The 17487-nt window shown below is 42.0% G+C and overlaps 1 protein-coding gene across 11 annotated transcripts in view; it reads right to left on the bottom strand.

Moving 5' to 3' along the window:
- The window catches only part of cnksr2a (connector enhancer of kinase suppressor of Ras 2a), a 496167-nt gene that overhangs the window by 66583 nt on the left and 412097 nt on the right, over positions 1–17487 (bottom strand). For all 11 annotated transcript variants that reach the window (XM_055644411.1, XM_055644413.1, XM_055644414.1 and 8 more), the window contains 2 exons: positions 15141–15212; positions 3626–3696 (listed from right to left, as the gene is read on the bottom strand). In XM_055644411.1, the coding sequence (XP_055500386.1) occupies positions 3626–3696; positions 15141–15212 (143 nt within the window). The remainder of the gene's footprint in view (positions 1–3625; positions 3697–15140; positions 15213–17487) is intronic.

Here is a 17487-nt window from a genome sequence, read left to right as displayed (position 1 = left end):
CAGGGGAAATTCATGGCAGCAAATTAATTTACAACCAACATCTTTGGGATGTGGGAGGAAAGGAAAACGTTTGGGGAGAAAGCCACATTGTCACAGGGAGAAGCTGCAAACTTCACATAGACTATACCTAACCAGACGGTCAGGATCAAACCTGGGCCCAGCATGATAAGGTAGAAACGCTAGCTTCAGTGCCATGATCCTGCTGCTTTCACGTATTGACCCTGGCTGGTAGGGTTTCCTGTGGCTCAGTGGACCCAGGGGTTAAACAGGGGGGCACAGTGACGCAGCTGGTAGAGCCACTGCCTCACAGTGCCAGAGACCCGGGCTCGATCCTGATCTTGGGTGCTGTCTGCATGGAGTTTGCACATTCTACCTGTGACTGAGTGGGTTTCCCCTGGATGCTCTGCTTTCCTCCCACATCCTAAAGACGTGGGGGTTTGTAAGTTAAATGGCCCTCTGTAAATTGTCCCTAGTGTGTAGGGAGTGGATGGGAAAGTGGGATAATGTCGAACAAGAGTGAATGGGTGATCAATGGTTGGTGTAGTCTCAGTGGGCTGAAGGGCCTGTTTCCAAGCTGTATCTCCAAAACTGGGGTGGCATGGTGGCACAGCAGTCGAGTTGTTGCCTAACAGCCCTTGCAACACCGGAGACCCAGGTTCGATCCTGACTATGGGTGCAGTCTGTACGGAGTTCGTATGTTCTCTCTGTGACTTGTGTGGGTTTTCGCCAAGATCTTCGATTTCCTCCCACACTCCAAAGACATACAGGTATGTAGATAAATTGGCTTGGGAAATGTAAAAACTGTCCCTAGTGCGTGTAGGATAGTGTTAATATTCGGGGACCGTTGGTCGGTGTGGACCTGGTGGGCCGAGGAGCCTGTTTCCGTGCTGTATCTTTAAAACTAAAACTAAAATTCAAAGTAGATGTACATCAGCACTGCTTGTGTTCCACGAGGAGCAAGAACACTCTCGTCCAACCCTCACCAAGAGCAGTATCCTGCACCAAGAACCCAAACCAGTCAATGACCAGAGTGCAGGGTTAAAATCCACCTTCCACTCTCCTTCCGGCAGGTAATTGTCATAGGTTCACCACGTTAATTCCCGGGATGGCGGGAATGTCATATGTTGATAGAATGGAGCGGCTGGGCTTGTATACTCTGGAATTTAGATGGATGAGAGGGGATCTTATTGAAACATATACAATTATTAAGGGATTGGAAACGAGGCAGGAAACATGTTCCCGATGTTGGGGGAGTCCAGAACCATGGTCCGCAGTTTAAGAATAAGGGGTAGGCCATTTAGAGCGGAGTTGAGGAAAAACGTTTTCACCCAGAGAGTTGTGAATCTGTGGAATTCTCTGCCTCAGAAGGCAGTGAAGGCCACTTCTCTGGATACTGTCAAGAGAGAGTTAGATAGAGTTCTTAAAGATAGCAGAGTCAGGGGATATGGTGAGAAGGCAGGAACGGGGGGATACTGAATGTGGATGATCAGCCATGATCACAGTGAATGGCGGTGGTGGCTCGGGGCTGAATGGCCTACTCCTGCACCTATTGTCAAATGTAATGCATGCTGTCCCATCCCCCCCCCCCCCCCCCGATAAATTCCAGTCCCTCAACTGACAGGCAGAAAGAATGAATTTTAACACACTATGTAAATGTAAGCATTCATATTGTCTTTGCTGAATCAGGTCACAGCACCAAACTTGATGCTGTGATAGTTTTGAATGCATATCACTTTATTTTCTGAACGTGCGCAACCAGACAAAAGCGGAAAATCAATTCTTGAACAGCTTAATGCACTGTGTAGGGTTTTCATGAATTATAAGCAGCAAAAAACAGCTTCAATTGAATTCTACCTAACCTGTAAAAAGAAAATGTTTCACGACAATGTGGTAGAAAAGGCTATCTTTTTCTTTTGAAGAAACAAAGAACAGCAGATGCTGGTTAATACACAAAAAGACAAAGTTCTGGAGTAAGTCAGCAGGTCAGGTAACATCCCTGGAGAACATGGCCGTTTTGGATCGAGACTATTCTTCAATGATACATTATTGTTACACGTACACCTAGGTTACAGAGAAATGCTTCGGAAGGAACTGCTGTTGCTGTTTTAGAAGTTGAGGATGTTTCAGCCTGAAGAAGGGTCTCGACCGGAAACGTCACCCATTTCTTCTATCCGGAGATGCTGCCTATCCCGTTGAGTTACTCCAGCATTTAGTGTCTATCTACAGTGAAATGCTTTGTTTTGCATGCATCCCGGTAAAATCATACATCAGACCTCACCTAGGCAGTAACATGGAAACATAGAAAATAGGTGCAGGAGTAGGCCATTCGGCCCTTCGAGCCAGCACCGCCATTCAATACCCCGTAACACTGCTCTCTCCCCATCCCCCCAATCGTAACAAGGGCAGAGTCCCCTTTGTCCTCACCTTTCACCCCACTAGCCGTCACATACAACAAATAGTCCGTCCTCATTTTCGCCATCTCCAACATGGCCCCACCACTCGCCACATCTTTCCATCTCCCCCCGTCTGCTTTCGCAAAGACCACTCCCTCCGTAACTCCCTGGTCAATTCTTCCCTTCCCTCCCGCACCACCCCCTTCCCGGGCACTTCCCCATGCAACCGCAAGAGATGCTGCACTTGTCGCTTTACCTCCCCCCTCGACTCCATTCAAGGGTTTGATAGGCAGCTGGTTGGAACAAAGGCCAAAGATAAGAAAGGAGGGAAGGTTCGAAGAGTTATGAATTGTAAAGCCAGAGGGAAGGAATTGTCGGCTGGGCTTTGTAGCGGGTTAGGTGGGGAGAAATAGGTGGGAGTACAGATGCGGTACTGGGGAATTGGGGAGGGGGCGGTGAAAGAGGGTTTGGGGAGAAAGAGAGGGGTTGTTCTGAGAGGTTTCCTTCGGAGAGAAAGGGGGGGGGGGATGTTATGAGTGGCTACCTTTTGTGGAAAAGAGTAATTTTAATCTAAACTATTGGACTGGACACAACATGCTCCGCTCAAATCTACTCTCAATGGGTTGAAGGTCTGATTGGGTGAAGATTAATATAGGCAACTAATGATCAATTATGATGACAAGTTGCATATATCGAGCACTTTTAACATGGTAAAATAACTCAAGATGCTTCACAGAAGTATTTTGTTATCTGATTTGACACCAAGCCACATTGGGATATACTAAGGCAGGTGACCAAAAGATTGAGGAATGAGGGCAGCTTCATAAATTGTCTCAAAAGAGAAAATGGCACAAAGTTTTTGGAAGGGAATTCCAGAGCTTTCCAGAACCGGAAATGTACAAATGGCCATCAATGAAGGACAAGGAATGGAATCTTTTAAAGCCGGAGGTTGTTACATTCTTATGGAGGGATAGAGAAATATAATTTAAAATGTTTGAATCAAACCATAATTGTAATTTATTAACCAAGTATGTTTTGCAACATACGAGGAATTTGATTTGCCATACAGTCATAACAATTGTTACTGACTAGGAAGACAGCAAAGATCAGAGAGTACAAGGGTAAGAGTTAACAGTTAAAATTACCATTACAACATCACACAGGAAGTCATTGGTGAAAAGGTCACCCATAAATGATACACGATTAATGTACAGGCATTTTGGTTACTGTACCTTGATCTTGTCTGAGTCGTTGCTCTTTTTCTGCATATCCCACTGTAGCCAAACCGAGTCTGCTCAGCCACCTGTCAATCAGGAAAACAGGCAGTAGATTAATGAACCCTTTGAAGATGCTGTTTAGAAGTGGTAATTTGAAAAACAAAGATGAAAGCACGAGAGACGTATTTTGGCTCATCTGCACTACGATTTCAAGATATACTCACAAATTGAAATAATTAATAGCTGGCTGCAAACATATATGTTGTGGCTTTTTAAAAAAAAAATTGCAACTATAAAACACTGATAGTTAGATGCTTTTATTTGTCAAATGCTTAGGCTAAATCAATATAGTTTGTACTAAGTGCAACGGATATTTGCCAGTCCATATCTATGCAAAGGAAAGAAACAGAGGTAGGCTTGTTCAGTCCTTTGAGCTTGCTCTGCCATTCAATGATATCATAGTTATTCTTTTACCTAATAAAGTATAATTCACTCATCTCAGGGCCACTTTCCTGCAAGGACCCATATCCTTTGATTTCCTTCATGTTTATCATGGAAATGTACCCCATGGAATTTTATACTGTCATCCAGACATTGCTAATATGACTTTGCGAACACTAAAACACTTTGGCTGATGAGAGGGCTTGACATAATGTTCCAGGACAAATATTGGACAGAAAGAAAGGAAGCAACATGCGTTGAATTTGGACAATGTGTACTTCTTTGCAGGATTTATCAGCAGTTATTAGAAAGGCTGGCAGTAAAGGTTCAATTATCCAAGCAACTCAAGGACAACCCACTGTCCACCTCAATACTAAACCATACATGGAGTAACTGGGTCACTGTAACTTTATAAAGAGTTTGGCCGAGGGTGATAAGTGAAATGTAAAGATCAAAAAACTCAAAGCAATCTCATTCCAGCTATAGGCAGTTCAATTTTAATTTGTTGTCATGTGTAATGAGGTACAGTGAAAAGCTTTTGTTGCGTGCTAACCAGTCAGCGGAAAGACAATGCATGATTACAATCAAGTCATTCATGGTGTACAGATACATGATGAGGGAAAAATATTTAGTGCAAGACAGAGCAGGTAGTGGCCAACTTTCTCTGATGAGAGGGCTTGACCATTTAAAATACTGCTGCCGGACAGATTTAAATTGTAATCCAGGGTTACTCCTGAATGGCTTGGAAAACTTGACAAATAAAGGGCAACTGAGACAACATCAGGATGAAGGCTGAATATCTTTATAGACAAGAGGAACAATCTTTCTTCCAGAGTGCCCAAAGCTATCTTCTTTTTTCTTGCCATCAGGCCTCCCCTCTGTGAATAACACTTCCGAGGGACTGCACTGATCCCCACACACATCATCCCACAAGTGGCAGCTGTGACCTCTTCACCAGCTCCAGTGACTATGGCCTCCTTGAAGCCATTTCCTATCAACAGGAGCCAGGTTTAAATTACAACACAGATAAACGCAAAATGTTGGAGTAAAAGGAATAGGTGACGTTTTGGGTCGAGACCATTATTCAGGCTGAGATTCAGGGTAGAGTGGATTTTAATGAGGTACAAAGAACAACAAACAAACAGAGAAGCATACACTTCCAATATTCCTCTAAGATTCCCCTCCTTTCTTTCACCTACCTACATAATCTAAAATTAAAATTATCAAATAACACTTCAACAATAAAAAGGCAACAAAAATATTACCAATGTATGGAAATAATCCATTATATTGTCAACATTAACTTATTTCACAATTATCATGATATCAAAAACATAACTTTAGGTTAAGTGTGGATTTAAGTCCACTTTCATTCCTATAATTACTGTAACATCAAAACTATTATAGTTGATGGGTCAGAAACTATAGCATGTAGAGCTGACCAAACAAAGTTCTGTTTATCTAATTCAAAAGGAAAAAAATATTCTTGATCGTTAAAAAGATAACATCTGGGAAGCAGTAAACCCCATTCCTCAAATACACTACAAGTTATGTATTTTGTTGACAGATTAGAGAAGAACCAAGGAGAACAAAGGAACAAAGGAGATACTAGGACAATCACTTGGAAAATTCCATGTGAGCTCTTAAACTTTTAATAAACATTACCACTAAATGAAGATGCTTCGTGCATCAACTAATCTGGAACCAAGATGTTAATGGTCAAGTGACCTCCTAAATTAACTGGAAAATAAAACAACTAACTAGCTTGGATTCAAGATCTCAAATGGAAAGGTGGGCTGTTTTGCTTCTGTTAACTCTTTAAGAATGAGCTTTCTTCTCCAGCTAAATCAATCACATTTCCACACAAGATAGAGATTTCCATGCAACCCTGGTTTACCACTTAAAAAAAAGCTCCAAACACCTGTCAAACTGCATGTTAAAAGGCTACTGATCAGAAATGTTAGATGGGCACAAAATGCTGGAGTGACTCAGCAGGACAGGCAGCATCTCTGGAGAGAAGGAATGGGTGACGTTTCGGGTCGAGACCTTTCTTCAGACTCGTTCTGTAATGTTAGTTTGGTTTCTCTAGGCCTAAAATTTGTATCTGACCGAGGCGAGATTGTCTGAAATTTCTGGTCCACAAATTTTATTTATGTGAAATGTTTAAGTTTTATGTGTGATGCTCTGGTATTCCCTGGGAAACATCTTCTCATTACACACTACAACTGCTGCTTTGCAAAATGACAATAAAGGTTGATTTGATTTGATTTGATTTCAAGAAAAAATGAATTGTTGATGCTGAAGGAATTTTTCCTAAATTCCTCTCTTTGCTATTTGTTAAGTGGCAGCTTCGATCTCGAGACCTTCAGGTTCCTGGGTGTAAATATCACCAACAATTTGGCTTGGTCCAACCACATCGACAAGATAGTACATTGATGCTTCTATTTCCTCAGACGATGAAGGAAATTCGGCATGTCTCCACCAACTCTTGCCAATTCCAACAGCTAGAGTGCATTCAGAAAGTATTTAGCTCCTTCACTTTTTCCACATTTTGCTACTACAACCTTATTTTAAAATGGATTAAATTCATTTTTGTAATCATCAATCTACACACAATACCCCAGAATGAAAAAGCAAAAACAGGTGTTTAGACATTTTTGCAAAGTAATTAAAAAGAAATAACTGAAATATCACATTTACATAAGTATTCAGACCCTTTACTCAGTACTTTGTTGAGGCACCTTTGGCAGCGATTAGTCTCAAGTCTTCTTGGGTATGACGCTACAAGCTTGGCACGCCTGTATTTGTGTAATTTCTCCCATTCTTCTCTGCAGATCCTCTCAAGCTCTGTCAGGTTGGATGGGGAGCGTCGATGCACAGTTATTTTCAGGTCCCTCCAGAGATGTTCGATCGGGTTCAAGTCTGGGCTCTGGCTGGTCAACTCAAGGACATTCACAGACTTGTCACAAAGCCACTCCTGTGTTGTCTTGGCTGTGTGCTTATGGTCATTGTCCTGTTGGAAGGTGAACCTCCGCTGCAGTCTGAGGTCCTGAACGCTCTAGAGCAGGTTTTCATCAAGGATCTCTCTGTACTTTGCTCCGTTCATCTTTCCCTCGATCCTGACTAGCCCCCCAGTTCCTGCCACTGAAAAACACCCCCACAGCATGATGCTGCCACCACCATGCTTCACCATAGGTATGGTATTGGCCAGGTGATGAGCGGTGCCTGGTTTCCTCCAGGCGTGATGCTTGGCATTCAGGCCAAAGAGTTCAATCTTGGTTTCATCAGACCAGAGAATCTTGTTTCGCATGGTCTAAGAGCCCTTAGGTGCTGTCATGTGCCTTTTACTGAGGAATGGCTTCCGTCTGGCCACTCTACCATAAAGGAACCATCATGGAGTGCTGCAGAGTCCTTCTGGTAGGTTCTCCCATCTCCACAGAGGAACTTTGGAGCTGTCAGATTGACCATCGGGTTCTTGGTCACCTCCCAGACCAAGGCCCTTCTCCCCCGATTGCTCAGTTTGGCCGGGCGGCCAGCTGTATGAAGAGTCTCGGTGGTTCCAAAGTTCTTCCATTTAAGAATGACGAAGGCCACTATGCTTTTTGGGACCTGCAATTCTGCAGAAATTGTTTTATATCCTATAGTTATTTCTTTTTAATTACTGCAAACATTTCTAAACACCTGTTTTCGCTTCTTCATTTGGGGGTATTGTGTGTAGATTGATGATAAACATTTTTATATTTAGTCTATTTTAAAATAAGGTTGTAGCGTAACAGAATGTGGAAAAAGTGAAGGGGTCTGAATACTTTCTGAATGCACTGTACACTATAGAAAGCATCCTATGGTAATATCACAGCTTGGAGCGAGTTGTGGATATAGCTTCGTCCATCAGGCAAACCAGCCTCCCTTCATCAACTCCATCTGCACTTCCATCTGCCTTGTGAAAGCAGCCAACGTAATCAAGGATCACACATAGATCATTCTCTCCTCCCCTCTCCCGTTCGGCAGATGTTATAAAAGCTTGAAAGCATGTATTACCTGATTCAACCATAGCTCCTTCTTAATCAGACTCTTGAGCAGACCTCCCACATGAAAAGGTTTATCATATTCTCAATCTACCAATCTATATAGTTGCGGAACATGCATTTTGTTAACTCTCACTTTTCTGTTGCTGTGGCAGTATATTCTTCACTCTGCTTCCTTTCGCTTTGCAGGCGTTGCTTTTGTCTATGTCTATTTATGTATTTGCCAATTTGCCAAAAGCTTTTATGACCACTCTATCTACCTGTGACAACACTTTCAAGGAACTATGTACCAGCACTCCGATATTTCTCTGCTTTACAACGCTCCCCAGAGCCCTACCATTCACTGTGTGCGTCCTGTCCATGTTACGCTTCCCACAATGTAACACCTTACATTTCTCCGTGTTAAATTCCATCAAACATTCCTCAGTCCACCTACCCAACCAATCCTGCTGCAATTTTTGACAACCATCTTCACTATCTACAACACCGCCCACTTTTGTGTCTAATCTTCCCGTGTATGTTCTCATCCAAATCATTGATATAGATGAAGAACAGCAATGTGGCCAGCACTGAACCCTGAAGCACACCACGATTCACAGGCCTCCAGTCTGAAAAGCAACCTTCCACCATCACTCTCGTTTCTTTCCATTAAGTTATTTTCTATCCATTCAGCTATCACTCCTTGGATCCCATGGGATCTAACCTTCCAGAGCAGCCGACCATGTGGAACCATATCTGTGATTATGTTAGCTGCTTTCCCAAGGCTACGAGAAGTGTAGATGGAGTCAATTGTGGAACGTCTGGTCTGTGTGATGGACTACATCCACAGCTCTCTGCAATATCTTGTGGTATTGGACAGAGCTGTTCTAAAGCAAAGCTGTGATGCAACCTGACTGTAGGCTTTCATTGGTACATCTGGAAGAGCTTGTAAGTCATTGGAGACATGCCAAATTCCTCATTTTCCTAAGGAAATCGAGCCGTTAGTGTGGCTGCTTGGCTGTCACTTCAATGTGATGGTCCCAGCTTTCATGACACTGCAAGCAAGATTTTCATCGAACCTGTACCTCACTGCACTTGTGCATTTCACAATTAACTCGACTTGACATAATATATACGTTCTTTGCCAACTAGATGGACAGGCTTTAATTCAGAAGAAGATGCTACTTAGAGATGGGTAAATCTTTGCACTCCTGGTTAGATACTGAGTGAAATAACAGTTGCAGCATCAATTCAAAGTTTGGGGGTAATTGCAGTGGCTTAAGAGCAGGTGATATTTTGAAGGAAGCTTTGGTGATTCCAAGGAGGGGAGATGGGGATCAAATGGGTTTCCAATGTGGGAGTTGCTGACTGGCGAAATCCAATTTCAAGCAGTAGAAAGCTGTTTTTTCACAGGAAATGCTCCTAGTCATCAATAGGCAGTCTGAATCAGTATAACCTGCTCTGTGTAAAAGTCCTAGCTATCCTCAAGATAATTAATTGGAAAAGAGGAAGGGAAATGCAAGTCTGTGGCTTATAACTGTATCAAATTATTTCATTTCATGCCCTACACACACCACCCCACCATTGAAACTAGACATCAGCTGGTTCAAAGAAAGTTGACGTTATTGTCAAATATATTTTAGCATTTAATATGTATGGATGGGAATGGAGAATTCACTTTTGGGTCAAGACCCAATGTCTTGCCCCATCACCCCTTCCCTTCTTTTTCTGACTATCTCCGCTCCACTCTAGCAATCCAGAGGAAGGGTGTTGACTTGAAACATTGATTTTAGAAACATAGAAAATAGGTGCAGGAGGAGGCCATTCAGCCCTTCGAGCCAGCACCGCCATTCATTGTGATCATGGCTGATCGCCCCCAATCAATAACCCGTGCCTGCCTTCTCCCCATATCCCTTGATTCCACTAGCCCCTAGAGCTCTATCTAACTCTCTTAAATCCATCCAGTAATATAGCAGCCTGATTCAGTTTAGTTTAGTTTAGTTTCAAGATACAGCGCGAGATACCTTCGGCCCAGTCATTGGAGACATCGACCAGTGACCCCGTACACTAGCACAACAGGGGCAATTATTACAATTTTATACCAAGCCAATTAACTCCAAACCTGTACGTCTTCGGAGTGTGGGAGGAAACCGAAGATCTTGGAGGAAACCTACGCAAGTCACGGGGAGAACGTACAAACTCCATACAGACAGCACCCGTAGCTGGGATCGAACCCGGGTCTCTGGCGCTGTAAGCACCGTAAGGCAGCAACTCCACCGTTAATGCACAAATGCTACCCATCACTTCCCTCCACAGATATTGCCTGACCCACTGAGTGCCTCCAGTATTGTATAGAATAATACTGTACACAAAGGAGTCATTCAACCCACGATGCCTTTTCTAACTAGTGCAAGTTTAAGCCATCTGAATTATATACGGTCCATGGTCTGAAACATAAACTCTTCTTGTTCTTTCCACAGATGCTGCCTAATGTTAGGTGTTTCCATAATTTTCTGCTTTTGTGTCATATTTCCAGTAACTGCAGATGTTCTTGACTTACATCCTATTCAAATCAGCTCAATCAAGTCAGGACAATAAGTGAATGATTGCTCATTAAATCACCCACAGCATTTGAGACATTCATAATTGCACATGTCCAGTGCAGCAAGGTATCATTTTGAATCTTTCACATTAACAATATCACATGAAATAACATTTTCACAGATGATGTTAGCTGCTGCAATTCAATACCATGGCTGGAAGCGATCAGGCAGGTGCACTGATGAATGATAGTTTTATAGTCGTCTTTCATCTGACATTTTAAGATCAGTAACAGTTACCTCAGTTTATGGAAATGCCTTGAGATTTGTGACTACGAGACACTTCTTGGAAATTAAATCCAGCAGTTATATTTTTAGTATTATCCCATGGATTGGTTGACTGAATTTATTTCTCTTTATTAGAATCTTACAGTGCTCCTGGGAAGATAAGCAATGGGTATATTATGAAAACTACATCACCACATAACAGCTTTGACACTCTCCTAACACTGATGAATGTATGTATTTTGTTTCTGCTTCCCAACAATTGTCTTTTTACAGTAGTTTGTCATTTGCTTGCTCTATTTTGCTCTGCATGCTTTCAGTCAGGCAAAATACGTCTATTTTTCTTTCCTTTCCACCGCTTGCTTGACTTGAAGAACAAATCACCTCTTGAAATGTTCATAAGATCATAAGTGATAGGAGTAGAATTAGGCCATTCGGCCCATCAAGTCTACTCCGCTATTCAATCATGGCTGATTTATCTCTCCCTCCTGACCTCATTCTCCTGCCTTCTCCCCAAAATCCCTGACACCCGTACCAATCAAGAATCTATCTATGGTTACACAAAAAAGATGGAGAAACTCAGCGGGTGCAGCAGCATCTATGGAGCGAAGGAAATAGGCAACGTTTCGGGCCGAAACCCTTCTTCAGACTGATCGGGGGCGGGGGTGGGTGGGGACAAGAAAGGGAAAAGGAGGAGTAGCCAGAAGGCTGGGGGATGGGAGGAGACAGCAGGGGGGCTGAGGAAGGGGAGGAGACAGCAAGGACTAACAAAATTGGGAGAATTCGATGTTCATGCCCCAGAATCTATCTATCTCTGCCTTAAAGATATCCAGTGACTTTGCCTCCGCAACCTTCTGTGGCAAATAATTTCATAGATTCACCACCCTCAGACTACAGAATTTCCTCCTCATTTCCTTCCTAAAAGAACGTTTTTTTAATCCTATGACCTCTAGTCCTAGATTATCCCACTAGTGGAAACATCCACTCTATCCAAGCCTTTCACTATTCTGTATATTTCAATTTCTCTATATTTTTAGCATGGGGGGGGGGGGGGTTATGTTCATAAGCGATGGGGCAGAATTAGGCCATTCGGCCCATCAAATTTGCTCCGCTATTCAACCATGGCTGATCCATCTCTCCCTCCCAACCCCAGGCAGCTGTGATCAGTGTTGATAGTCGGGCAGCAGATTAATGAGAATAGAGTTGAGGGTGTCGGAGGAAGGTTCCAGATAAAATGAGTTTGGTGTGCACATGACAGATGACTGGAGAAAAAAGAATCAGCTAATGACCTGATCAGCCAGGGAAATAGTCGAGCAGTTGATTGATGGTTTCAATCTTATTGACAAAGAAACTCATTTGATTCCCCATAAAGTGAGCAAGATATTATGTTTGTATAGTTCTCTGGATATGGCTGAATTCACTTACTTATTAATGGCACTGTATTGAATAAGCAACATAAATTCTCTACTTCTGCTGTTCTTACAATGGCCATTAAAGAACAAGGAGACAACACTTAAATATCCACATACAACTAAAATCAGCTATAAGATACATTTAGCTGCATTGATTCTTCTCGTGCAAAGGGACAGGCAAATTCTAAAAATAGCCCCATAATTCTGAAGTGAATCCGTATAAAGCAAAATGGCAGAAAGATGCATGTCTCTCAGATTATTCTCACAGAATAGAGACAAATCAAAAGATTCAATCACATTATTTCATTTTGGTTTTGTAATAAGATTACATTTTCAAATGATTATTTCCAATAGACACAAATGAAATAATTGTCTAGTCACACCCAGTATTTTCATTATCATCTCTTACATAAAATCTACCACTGCACGTTTCCATAGTCCTGCATATTTCATTATTAACGAGCCACTTCACACAATTAAGTTCCGTATAAAGGCATTTGTGCGTGAATTATGAGTTTTTCAGCAAAACTATCCCCCTTGGCACTTTTCCAAGTTTCTGTTTAAAATGCTTCAATGATTTAACTGGAGAAATAAAACAAGTTTTGAACAAAAACTCAATGTGAACCCTAAAATATTATCTGACAAAAGTAGAATTTTTGTCATGAAAAGTTTCTTCCCAGAGGCAATTCGGACTGCACGCCTTTCTAACCAGGGACTTGCAAGAAATCTTTCCTTTAATGTGATTAAAAAAAACCAGAGATAATTTGTTTGGTTGTTTTGTTGTTTGCACAAAAGTCCGCAAGCATTGCCACTTTCATTTCACTGCACATCTCGTATGTGCATGTGACAAATAAACTTAACTTGACTTGATAACAGGGTAAAACTGAAATTGTTACCGTCTGAATAATTAATCCTTTGATGTCTACTGATTGGCATTATTGCCTCTCAATTCATTTAGGACAGACCTGTACATCTCTTCCAGAAATTAGCTATCTTATTGTCGTATAGTTTTTCTCTGACATACCCAAACTTATGGTTACATTTAAGAATTGCAAGAAAACCTCAAAATATAATCTTCTAAACTGCTTGACCTCTCCAAACTTGGAACTGTTGAAAAATAAATTACTCCCTTGAGGATAATGTCATAGAACATAGAACAGTACAGCACAAGAACTGGCCATTTGATCCACAATATCTGTGTCAAACATGATGCCAAGACTAACTCTTATCTGCTTGCAGATAATCTATTACCATCTATTCCTTGCATATCCGTGTGCCTATTCAAAAGTTTCTTAAATGCCACTATCATATCTGTCTCAACCATCACTCCAGGCACCCTTTGTGAAAAAAAACTTGCTCTGAACATCTCCTTTAAACTTTGCCCCTCTAACCTTAAAGCTGTGCCCTCTAGTATTTGATTATTCCATCACAAAATAAAGGTTCTGACTGTTTATCCTATCTATGCCTCTCATAATTGTTTACACTTCTATCAGGTCTACCTGCAAGTTCTTGCATTCCAGTGAAAACAATCTAAGTCAGTCCAACTTCCCAATAGGTTAATACCCACTGGTACACCTCCTCTGCACTTTATCCAAAGCCTCCACGTTTTTCCTGTCCAGTTCTGGTTACATTAATGTCAATTCTCTTATTTTGTTAAAACTTTGTCTGTCACTAACTTCATGTTTTTTTTAATCCTTCACTGCGGAAACTCTCTTCAGTATGTTACTCTATACAAAATTAATTAATGTGGAGATACAGCCCACCTTTAAACTGGGGAAGTGGGCTCTGAAATTCCTGATCTGCATTTGATGAGAAAATACATCAAAGCTTATACCTATTCTTGTGGCAAATTGTATTTACCTCCGCAGGAACTCCAAAAACAGGTTGAAGACACAGATAGTTCATTTGGAATGTGCCCACAGTTATGATGCTGGAAACATATAAAGCGATGAATGTAGAGTGAAGGGTGGATGAAGGATAAATGTTGGCTGGGACATGGGAACATTTTCCTTTCTCTTACATAAACGATGCTACAGGATCTTTTGGCATGGGCTCTCGGTTTAAAGTTTCATCTATAAGCCAGCACTTCAAATGTTTCTAAGTTGAAACAAGGAACTGTAGATGCTGCTTTGCACAAAAGGAAACAAAGTGCTGGAGTAACTCAGCGGGTCAGGCAGCATTTCTGGAAAACATAGATAGGTGACGTTTTGGGTCAGGAACTTTCTTCAGACAGATGGTGGGGGGGGGGGGGGGGGGGGGGGGGGGGGGGGGGGGGGGGGGTGGGGGGGGGGGGGGGGGGGGGGGGGGGGGGGGGGGGGAGGGAGTGAAAGCTTAAAGAGAGAAGATGCAGGACAAGGCGTGGCAGGTAATGTGGACAGGGGCATGTGGTGGTGGTGGGAGGGGGGGGGGGGGGGGGGGGGGGGGGGGGGTTCATAGGCAGATGGTTGGAAGAAAGGCCTGAGATTAAAGCAGAAGGTGTGGGAGACGCACTGAAGTTGCAAATTTTGAGTGAGTTGAAGGAATATAGGGGTAGGAGTGAAATAGATGTTAGGCCCGGGGAGGGCATGCGGGTGGGGGGGGGGGGGGGGGGAGGAGGGGGGGGGGGGGGGGGGGGGGGGGGGGGGGGGGGGGGTTTGGAGAGAAAGGGAAAGGGGGAAGGATTGAGGTTGACTAAAATTGGAGGATTAAATGTTCTTACAGTCGGGTGGTAAGCTACATGTGGAATACGAGGTGCTGTTCCTCTAGTTTGTGTGTGGCCTCACTCGGGGAATGGGGGAGGCCCAAGACAGAAGGTTCAGTATGGGAATGAGAAGGTGTACTGAATTACATTGCTCTTTAGTGGACATACCTGTTCATGTCATCCATGTTATCTGCTGCAAAGTAAAAGCTTTTAATCTTGGGATGGCATGCTTTGAATGCACTGTGAAGGAGAAAGAGAGAGAGAGAGAGAGATGTACACAATGAAAATCACAAGCTCTCATACGTCATTTCCATATACAAATATTTGAATACACTCAACTGCTAAAATGGACTCATTAAAGATTAATATCAAACCATTTCTCTCTGCTTGGTATTTTTTTTTAAAGAAAATCAACAAGTGTTGGCAGGCCCAGATGCAACTTTGAGGAGAGAAATGGAGTTAACATTTTAAGTTAATAAACTTTATCGGTTCTAAAATCACATTTTGTGCCCCGGGGCTAAGGATGGAGTTTAAAATGAATAATAATGGAAGCAGTATTTCAACTCCTTTCAGCTCCTTGTTGCTTCCTGTTTTTGTTTAGTAGGGCACATTGGAGAGGATGCAATTGCGTCTGCAATTCTGACTCCACTCTCAGACAGCCTGTGACGCAGTATGGCTCATGCATTAAGCATAGTCTTTGTGGAATTGGTTCACTATACTGCATCCCTATAATACATGGAGGGCTGTTCTGATTCATTCAGCATCAAATTGGTCTGATGGCATAAACAAAATCATAAATACGAATGTATCAGGCATTTTGATTTATTTTATTCCTTTTTTGGAAGAAGAGCCCAAACATGTAAAAAAAAATTGCTTCATGAGACCAAAAGAAATTAAATGTCTCAAAATGAATCATAAACTCTGAAGTGCAGTGACTGTGTACGTGACAGGAAACTGACACAAAGCATCAGCCTAACAACAGTGTTACGTGATAGGGCCCGTTGAAGGTCTGGAGGCTGCTCTTTAGCCAAATATTCCACATTTTACTTCAATACATAGAAACATAGAATCATAGAAAATAGGTGCAGGAGTAGGCCATTCGGCCCTTCGAGCCGGCACAGCCATCCAATATGATCATGGCTGATCATCCAACTCAGTATCCTGTACCTGGGGGTGGCAGCTCAGTCTCTTAATACGATATTGAATCTTTAATATTTAGAAAACTAGAGCACGGTGATGAATGTTTTAATATTTCATCACTTTGGAAACATGGTGATTTTTTGGTGCCGCTGGTGTATATTATAGCTGGTTTCAGTCGCAAGACTGGTTTCCCTTATGTCAGAACCTCCATGCAACTGGTTCACAATAAAAAGTCCTCAGTTCATTTTACTTCTTGCCTGGTTCTGTGAGACATGCATGTTGGGAGCAGGCAGCACCTTGTAAAATAAGCAGTTTAAATGGAATTGAAGTTAGGTCCTGTGACCTAATTCAAGGCATGAGTCATCAAATTGGGCAAAAATGACTAAACTGGACTAAACAAGTATATGATGCTCACATTATACATAAATGTCAGTTTAAATGTTAAAGATTTTTCAAAGTTGATATTCAGATGGATTGCATGGATTTTACTTTGGGACATATGAAATAGAAGTACTAGTAACCATTCAGCCCATCATATACTCCCTATTTGAGAATATCATGTCTGATCTTTCACCTCTGTATCACTTCCGTGGGCTAGCCGCATATTCCCTGATTCCCTTAATAACTAAATATCAATCCAGCTCTGCCTTGAATATTCCCTGTAACTGCGTCTCCACAGCCTCTGTGACGAGAATCCCAAAATTTACCACCAGCTCGGTGAAGACATTTTGTGTCTCAGTCTTAAATGGACTGTAATTTGCTGTAAAAGCTGGTTCTGTAATTTGAGGCTGTGATCCCTGGCTACAGCAATACGCTAGCAAATAGAAATATCAACCCTCCATTATTCTATCAAAATACTTAAAATGGGATATCAATGTTTAATGCATTGCTCACTTTGTCTTGCATTGGCCTTAAAAATCTGGTTAAATATTATACTTCAAAGATGTAAAGATATATTTTAAATTTATTTTCTAATGACAATACAATGTGCCAAATGGCTTAAAATCACAATTATTTCTCCAGTCGATAAAATGTGTACATAAATCCCTCCGTTTTTACAGCAGATGAGCATTTGTTACTAATCACCAGCATATACTGAGCCCTGCTGAACATGGCCCTCTGTTTTTGCACTGTATGGCAGTAATAGGAGCCTCAGAAACCTTGACTGCTTCTGAGTTCGGAATAGGGGCTGATCAAATAGATCTGCAAATGTTCACCTCTATGGACAAAAAAAACCTTGTCACGCAGGATAGTCAAATAACGTGCCAAACAATTTATTTTTATTCCTTAGAAGGTATGTATTTACAGGGCTGGTTTGGGATAAAGTTTCCAATATTTTTTTGAACTGGTGAGTTTGTCTAAATCAATTGCCTGC

This window comes from Leucoraja erinacea, chromosome 13, assembly GCF_028641065.1.
Source record: "Leucoraja erinacea ecotype New England chromosome 13, Leri_hhj_1, whole genome shotgun sequence".
Lineage (NCBI taxonomy): Eukaryota > Metazoa > Chordata > Chondrichthyes > Rajiformes > Rajidae > Leucoraja > Leucoraja erinaceus.
Note: the sequence above shows the minus strand (reverse complement) of the source record. Positions and strands in the feature narration are given on the sequence as shown.